Genomic DNA, 8,696 nt, shown 5'->3' on the forward strand with positions numbered 1-8,696 from the left:
ATACTATTTAATGACTCATTTTTTGGTGATATTATATGTACATGGGTATTGGGTGATGTTGTAATATGCATTTCTTATTGTGGGTTGTGGGCAAGAAGAGTTTGAAAGCCCCTCATCTATCCAAGCTGTCATGCTACTCAATTACATGATTACACATAGTTTTTTTCAAACAAAGGCATATTGTTTTGTACAGGGTGTTTTTAAACAGAAACACAAAAGGAATAGAAGCCAGGGTTGCTCATGGCACATGGTGACCTTAATCACACCACTGAATGTTCAATATTAGCACAGCTCTGTCTAGAGCAGCCAAGGTACAAGCTTGAAAGGGACTCCAAAAAGGAACACAACAGAAACTGGTACAGCAGGAAGTGGGAAATTGGGAAGCATCATCCCTGCCTGATGCTCTGGAGCACATTCCAAAGAGGTTATTCCATATGGTGCTGAGGGCTGGCTTCTAACTATTTCATGGAAAGAGGGAAGAAAGCAGGAATTGGCTTCCAAGAGACAGAATCCTTGGCATCCTCAAGATGCCTGAAACACAGCTGGGCAACACCCACTCTTTGGCCAAAGTCTAAATGTGGACATTAAAGCTAAACAAAAATCCTCTGAAAAGCAACAGGCTAGTGTCCGTGCTTCCCAGAGAAGGCTGTGTGACTTGGAGAAGAAGATTCAGCCTGGCTGGGTGGGCTGTGGGAAAACCCAGCAAGAGAAATCGAAAGCCTCATATCCAGAGCGGCCAGGCAAGATGCCCTGGGTTGGGGCTGGGACAGGGGCTGTCCTGGCCAAAGGGATAGGTTGTCTCTGTCCGAGGCCCTGCCCAGATGCCACGTTGAGATGCTCAAGGACAAATGGGAAAGTTTATTCTTTACTCTCACCTTCCTGGGCCCCACTACATCGTCTCGGGTCAACTTTCAACCCCTCACCCCCACCTCATCTCCTTTGTTTTGGCCACTGTCCTTCCTTCCCAGATCTCCATTTGGGTCACTAGCTTTTCCACCGGCCCCTTCCCCCATATTCCTTCGCCTCCCTGCGGCCCCACGCCCCACTCCCTCGGCTAATTCTCTTCCTTCTCTCTTGGCTCTCGGCCGCCAGCCGGGAGGGTGGGGGAAAGCGGGGGAGTGGGGGGACTTCATCCCCTCCCCCACTCCGGGGAGGAAGCGGGAAAGAGAGGAGCAGCGGGGATAGCGAGACCCGAACCCGTCCCAAGCAGCCACGTGTCGTCCTGCGGAGGACCTCCCGGGGCCGACCGGACACCCCCTCGTCGCGGCATTCCGCAGCCATCCTGCCCACCCCGGCAGGGGCTGGCCCTTCTGCTTACGTGCAGTCCTGGTTGAAGGAGAAGCAGCTGAGTGCCGCCTCGACCCCGCCTGGGGGGTTGTCCGGGGCTTCGGCCTCCATTGCGGGGCTCGACCCCGGGAAGCCGCGGCTCCGGACGGCGACAGCCAGCTCAGCAGTCCGCTCGCGCCGGCTCGGCGGGCCCCGCCCCTTGCTCACCCCGCCCCACTTGGGCCCGCGCACCACCGACCCCCACCTCCCCTTTCTCCGGTTTCGCAAAGCTGAGCTGCTGACTGGGCGGGACCCACGGTGCCGGCCGCCATTGGCCACGCAGCAGTCGGACACCGCCCTCTTAGCCAATCCACAGCGGCTGGGGGCGGGACCGCCTTTCTGGCGACCCGCCCCTAACCCCGTGACACAGATCCCTATTGGGCGAAGGCGCGTGACGCGAGGGCTGCAGGCCACGTGGTAGTGTTTTCATTGCCAGAGCAGCCTTGGGGAAGGGAGGAGGCGGGAATTAGCGCGGCTGGGGCGGGATATGCGGGCTCGGGCCCCGAAGCTGCGTCCGGGCCGCTGCCAAGGGGACAGGCGGACGCGCACGTTTCCATCCCACGCAAACCCCTGTCATGTGTAGCTCTCTGCCTATTAAACTTCTTAAGGGAGCAACTGGAGTTCAGCAAACCGCGTTAGACGCCAAAGCCCCGCTTCTGTAGAGTCTTCAAGCTGCTTTGAGAAGTTTTTAAAATGAGGATGCTAGGGCCAGAGAGATATGAAGTCATCTTATCCATTGCCCTGCTCTTGACAACTCTTGCTACAGGCCAAGGACTGTATTTTATATTTATTCTAAATGAATTTTTGTAATACTTTGTGAGGAAAGTGTTATTATTTCCAATTTACAGAAGAGGCAACTGCAGCCTAAAGCAACACAGCTGGCATATTTTATGAAAGGAGGCAGTCTTGAAGACCTAGCACAATTCAGAACTCACATAATTCCAGATGAATCCTGACCTAGGATTTCGGTTCCCAAGCTAAATACATGTTGCCATAATAGAATTACTGTCAACACCGTCTATCAATCAGTTGCCCCACCAGCTGTGGGTTTATTTAATTCTTGATCAATTTTTAATTTGTCTTTTCAAATTTTGCAGATAAAATATTTTAATTATTTTATGTCACAGCATTTCAAATTGGCATAGTTCAAATTTCTCTAATTTGTGGCCAAGCTATATATATTTTGGAACCTTGAACTCAGAATGGATAGATGAAGAGGACTAGTTCACTTAAGCTGCTTGGATTGTGGCTGGGGCCCTACCTGCTGGCTCCTGCTGGGGTTGGATTTTTGGTTTCCGTTTTCTGAGACACAAATTTAAGTTTCTTCTCTCAACTGTTTTTCTTTCTCCCAACTGATATAAAAATAGTTCCTCTCATAGAGCCACAGGTGTTGATTCCTCATTAGTTGGTGGTGTGGTATTATATAAGCCATCCTAAGTGAAAAGAATTTTTCTTTGGATGCTTTAACTGCATCATTTTTGTAGCCTCTCTGTGTAAAGGTTCTCTGTCTCTACATTATCCCCTCAGTTCAGCCAAAGGCTGCAGTCCTATCTGTTCTATATATTAAAAAAAACAACAATAACAAGATTCTAGCATGCTGGGTGCTAGTTGTTGCCAGGACTATGTAAAGTAATATACACAAAATGCACAGTAAGGTTTTTAAAGTGAAAGCTATCATTTTCAGGAGTTTGACCTTCATAGAGTAGAGTTGGGAACTGGTGTTAGTTTTTGAGCAGCAGTGTTTCATGATAAAAGCAATGTGCTAGGCAGATAAACTGGGCCAGAATGTGCAGAAATGATTAGAAGAGGGGAAACCTAGAAGTGTTTAGGGGAGGAATATGAAATTCTACGAGTGGAGGAAACATTGGCTAATGTGAAGGCAGAAACACCAGAAATGTTAGGGCAAACTCCAAGAGATGTTTTGAGGCAGTGTTGTCCAACAGAAGGATAATGAGAGCCACAAATGTGAGCCCTGTATTTAACTTAAAATTTTCTAGTTGTCACATTAAAAACAAGTAAGGTGAAACAGGCTAGTCAATTGTAAGAGAATATTTTATTTAAAACAGTCTATCAAAAATACTATTTCAACAGGTAATCAATATAAAAAATTATTAATGGCCTTGCTTACATTATTTTAGTACCAAGTGTTGGAAATCCAGTGTACATTTTTCAGTTGCAGCAATGTTGACAACAAATACATATTTTTATAAAAACACCAGGTGGGGTGTCTGCACGTGTGTTTGGACTTGGAAACTTTCAAGTTGGGCAATGGATACGCCACTGAGACGCAGCCGGCGTCTGGAAGGCCTAATGCCTGAATCCCTCGAGAATCCCACTTCAGTTTTACGGGCGCGACGGGCCCTTGTGGAGTTTGAGTCGCAGCCAGAGGAAACAAGGGAGCCCGGGTCTCCTCTGAGTGTGCCGCAGCCGGGCCTGGGTTCCTCCGGACGGCTGCCGGAGACCAGCCCCGGATCACCCAGTCTCCGGCAGAGTGCAGGCCTGGAGTCTCCCCGAAGGCAACTGGAGCAAGATCTCGGCCTGGGATCGTCCCAAAGACAGCCAGAACCGAGCCCTGAATCCCCCCGAAGTCAGCTAAAGCCAAGTCGGGAGTCACTAGAGTTCTCCCAGGACCAGGGAGAACCGGACCCTGAGCTGGCCCAGAGTAAAGAAGAGCTAGTCCCGGAGACGCCCGGACATCAGCTGCAGCCGGGTCCAGGATCACCAGAGCCTTACCCCGCTCATCAAGCACCAGGTCCGGAGCCCTCGCGGCCACCACAGGAACTGACACCTCAGTCACCCGACTCCCCCCGTGGTCAGCCCGAGTCCAGCAAGCCATTTCCATTCAGGAAGGCCGTGGCAGGCGACCTCGGGGCAAAGAAGCGAGGAGGTTCTTCAGCCCAGGCCCCAGCGTCCAAGAAGCTGAAGAAGGAGGAGGAGGAGGTTCCCATGATCCCAAAGGGGAAACCTAAGTCGGGGCGAGTGTGGAAGGATCGCTCCAAGAAGAGGTTCTCCCAGATGGTTCAGGACAAGCCCCTGCGCACACCATGGCAGCGGAAGATGAAGGAGAGACAGGAGAGGAACCTGGCCAAGGACTTTGCCCGGCACCTGGAGGAGGAGAAGGAGAAGCGCCGACAGGAGAAGAAACAGCGCCGGGCTGAGAACCTGAAGCGCCGCCTGGAGAATGAGCGGAAGGCAGAGATTGTCCAAGTGATCCGAAACCCCACCAAGCTCAAGCGGGCAAAGAAGAAGCAGCTGCGCTCCATCGAGAAGCGGGACACCTTGGCCCTGCTGCAGAAGCAGCCGCCCCAGAGGCCAGCAGCCAAGATCTGAGTTCAGGACAGCCCCGAGATCTTCCACAGCCAGCCACCACGTCAGACATGGCACCCCTCATGCCTGTGGTCAGACGCCTTGCTGGGTCCAGCACTCCAATTCCTGGGCTCCTAAACAAGGGACTCCCTCACCCCACCCCATCCCCGATGGGGCTCCCGAGCCTTTGGGGGGTCTTGGGCAAGTCTTTCTGGGACAGAGGCCTGGAGGGGACCTGGGGGCCTGGCAGAGACCAGTGGCAGGAAGAGGGTCAGCTCTTCCCTGTCTCCTTCCGGCTCCTTCTCCAAGTGCCTTCAGATCAAGAACTGTAAATTCCTCCAGTTCCTCAGTGAGCTGGTGACAAAGGTGACTCCCCAAATGTCCTGTTTCAGCATCCCAGGTCCAACCCAGGCTGCTTGGGGTACCTCTGCACCCCGCCGACCCTGTCACCCAGTGAGCTGAATCCGCCCCCCCTCCAAGTGTAAAATGGGGAGGATGCAGGGAACAGGGTTTCCCTCCATCATCCTCTTTCTGTACCAGCTTCTCCAGCAGCCCCAAAGATCTCATTAACTCAACACCCATTCCAGGCAACAAGAAAAATATTTATTGAATACCTGCTGTATACAGGCACAATTCTCCAGGTACCAGGGAATACAGGCCACAGACAAAAGTCCCCGCCCTTAAGGAGCTTTCATTCTGAGGGGGAACAACAGACAATAAACAAGTAAAATCCAAAAAAAAAAAAAAAAAAAAAAAACACCATGTGGACCAAACTAAATACATCTGCTGGCCGGATGTGGTTTGTGGAGGGCCAGTTTGTGACCTATGCTAGAGGTGTAGGCAGCTGTTTTGAGAGGCTTTCCTCTCCAAAAAAAATTTCTGGAAGTCCATTCGATAAAAAGCCAAGGAAAAGGTTATAAGTAAGAAATACTAAGTTAACTTAATGTCAGTCTGATTTTTTAAAAAAAATTCTACTTCTATGGGAGAGAAAAGTTCTGATTTGAATGTTGAGCTTATGCCATCCTAATCCTTCCACATTCTTGGAACAGAAATTTCTCTGCTAAATAACAGTGACAAAGGATAAGAAGAAGAAAACAAACAAACAAACAAAACATAATTGTATGCAATGGGAACAAGATTTTGGCTTTTTCTTCTTCTTCCAATTGAAATTCCTAAATGTCTGTCTTTTCCCAGAAAAACATCCATTATTTCCAGGGGAAACAGTCAGCAAAATTTGGGATAATCAAGCTGGGATCTGGGAATTAAACATCCTCAGCTAATGGGAAGACTTCCTATTTGTGTAACAATCGGGTTGTAATTGTAAAATGCTGATTAGGACATGCACAGGGCATTAACAAATGAAGTTGAAAATGACACATCCTGTCTGATGCAACCCTCGTGTCACCCAGTGCGATTGCCCATAACACCCAGACGTCTGTAATTAGGGTAACTACCAGGTGAACCAGCACCACTCCTGTCCTCTCCTTTTAAAAAATCTCTTCTGTTTTTATCAAACCAAGTCACAGGAAATGAACTCCTTTTTGTTTCCTGGTACGTCTTCAGCACTCAGCACGTGAACTGAGGAAGAGCTGAACCACAATAGACAAGTGTGTAATAGTAATTTGAGAAAGGGCGAAGGAGGAAGGGCCCTGGGGACAATATGGAGTAGGCAAGATTTGGGGATGGGGGGAGGGAAGGGTGTTGTGTCACAATGTGAAGGAAGCTGCAGGAGTCAGCCTGACATTTCTAGAGTAAGTGAGGAGGGGCTGGGCTTTAGGGTGATTTCTGGGAAAGGAGATGATTCACTTTGGCAAACAGAAAGGCCCCAGCTAGAGAGCTGAGAGCCAGCTGAGCAGCAGGTTGCATTGGACACTTCTGTTTCTAATCTTAGGCACAGCCTGAGTGGGAAAGCCTGGCCACTATGAATGAACAGCCCTGATTATATGCCCGTGCTCCCCAAACGGAACCATTATTTTTGGTTTTACTGATTTAAAAAAGGGGACAGGGGACAAAAACAACCATCATTCTAATATTCCTTGACTTTTATTTTGCTCACAAGAGTAAGAAACAGTGGCATTTCACTAAGAGCAAAATTGATGTCTTTTGTTTTCAATCTCTCCCTTCATCTGTCTTATTCTTGATTCCAGATTTATCTTCCTAAAATACCAAGGGAAATCACAGCTTCTCCATAAATACTTGCTGATTGGCTGATGTTCCAACCTAGCGTTCTCTTTTTTTTAATGCTCCAATGCATTTTATTTTTTTCTTGTTTTATCTCTTAAAAATGCATTTTTTATTGTGAACTTTAACATATAAGTGATAACTTCCAAGGTATGATTTAATAAGTAGTTAGCAAATTTCAAAGAATGTCATGGGTCACTGTTCCACGAGTTCAGCTATTTCCATTTTTTGTAAAATATAACATGCATACAGAAAGGTGTTAACTTTTGATGTGCAGCTCAACAGTTATACAGGTAATTTAAAAAATTGTATGGGTTACAGTTCCACAGTTTCTGTTCTTTCCTTATTATGAAATATAGGGTATATACAGAACGATGAAGACTTCCAAAGGGCAATTCAACTAGTAGCTATAGAGAAAATTTCAAAGAATGTTAATAGGTTATAGTTCTATGATATCATTTACCTCCTTCCAGCTATTCCAACACCCCAGCATCTAAAAAATATATACATTTATATGAAGTTTCAGTATTGATAGACTTTTGTTAAATCTTATCTTGTTTGTTGCTACCCCTTCCTCTCACTTAATCTCTTTCTCGACATTATCAGGGGTGTCTAGGCAGTGAGCACCCTAACTTGTTCATGTTGAAAGGGGGTGTTGACAGTATGGGGAAGGGCGATGTGTCTGATTGTTGTTCTAAAAGCGGCTATTGCCTCTGGGTTTTAGGACTTGTCTGGTATAGAAACACTTTGGTGGATTTAAGTTTCTGAAAGATAAAACTTAGTGAGTGACTCTTTTATAGAATCTCAGGTCGGGACCTAGGTATTTGGGGACTACTTTTGGTAAGGGCATGGCATACTGTGGCCATTCGGGATGTCTAGCTGGAGCTTGTGTAAGAGAAACCTCCAGGATAGCCTCTCGACTCTATTTGGGATCTCTCAGCCACTGTAACCTCAGCTTGTTACTTTTCTTTTTCCCCCTTTTGGTCAAGTACACATTTTCAATCCCTTGCTGCCAGGGCCAGACTCATTCCTGGGAGTCAAGTTCCACATCACCAGGGAGATTCGTTCCCTTGGGAGTCATGTCCCTTGTGGGAGGGACCAACCCGGCTCTTGAAGGACTTGGGTCAGCACTGCCCGAAAACCAAAGAACATGCCAGGCACAGAGTACGACATGAGCTTATGAGGACTTAGGAACAGGAAAGATTTCTTCCTGGTGACAGCTGGCCAGAAAATGGAAGTCAGTGCTCTGCAAGGGTGGATGGTGCAAGGGCAGCTTATAAGAGTTTAGGACAAAGACATTCCATAGGGTATGAGAATACTGTTTCAGTAGAGTCTTGTGACACAGGGGTCTGGAGGTTTGTTATCAACAGTGATCAGAGGAGGGGAGTTTCAATGCTTTGTTTACGATACCTTGTGTACACGCTTTCTTCCTTGAAGAGGTCTGATGATCTTCAACTTCTGTCCCAGTCAGGCAGGCTGCCATGTGCTTTGGGGTCTCATTCCCATTAGGGAGGGGGAGCCCAGGCCCTTGGACCCCACAGCTGATGTTCGTGAAGATGGTAGCTTTCCAAGTATACACTTGCTGACATATGGGCCACTAGGGGTCTACCACCCAAGACAATGCAGAGGAGTTCATAGAATGGAGTTTGTGTTCACTAGGAAATCTTAAGACCAGCCAAGAATGAAGAGAAGGGTTGAGAAGGCCAACCAATCACGCTGACTTAGATTTTAGAGTGTAACTATAGATGATGCCTGGCAGAGAAACAAAACTTTATGGAAAGAAAGCTTGGTTTGGAGCCTCACACATTTCCTCATCAAATGCTCATCTGCCTTGTCCAGGAGTTTTTATCCTTATCACACAGCTGCAAAAAGGCTGAGAGATG

General features: G+C 47.9%; 2 protein-coding genes across 2 annotated transcripts in view; one reads left to right on the forward strand and one right to left on the reverse strand.

Moving 5' to 3' along the window:
• The window catches only part of WIPI1 (WD repeat domain, phosphoinositide interacting 1), a 30,008-nt gene extending 28,524 nt beyond the window's left edge, over positions 1-1,484 (reverse strand). The window contains exon 1 of the mRNA XM_037810801.1: positions 1,319-1,484. Within this exon, the coding sequence (XP_037666729.1) occupies positions 1,319-1,398 (80 nt within the window). The 5' untranslated portion in view covers positions 1,399-1,484. The remainder of the gene's footprint in view (positions 1-1,318) is intronic.
• Positions 1,485-3,556: 2,072 nt separating this feature from the next.
• LOC119513987 (coiled-coil domain-containing protein 86-like) lies at positions 3,557-5,351 on the forward strand. The gene has a single exon (XM_037809477.1). The coding sequence runs from the start codon at positions 3,595-3,597 to the stop codon at positions 4,654-4,656; it is 1,062 nt and encodes a 353-aa protein (XP_037665405.1). The 5' UTR covers positions 3,557-3,594; the 3' UTR covers positions 4,657-5,351.
• The last annotated feature ends 3,345 nt before the right edge of the window (positions 5,352-8,696 follow it).

This window comes from Choloepus didactylus, chromosome 18 (genome assembly GCF_015220235.1).
Source record: "Choloepus didactylus isolate mChoDid1 chromosome 18, mChoDid1.pri, whole genome shotgun sequence".
Taxonomy (NCBI): domain Eukaryota; kingdom Metazoa; phylum Chordata; class Mammalia; order Pilosa; family Megalonychidae; genus Choloepus; species Choloepus didactylus.

What these genes read in the sequence shown, in the direction of transcription:
- LOC119513987 (XM_037809477.1), top strand. Translation starts at nt 3,595, where the DNA reads ATGGATACGCCACTGAGACGCAGCCGGCGTCTGGAAGGCCTAATGCCT.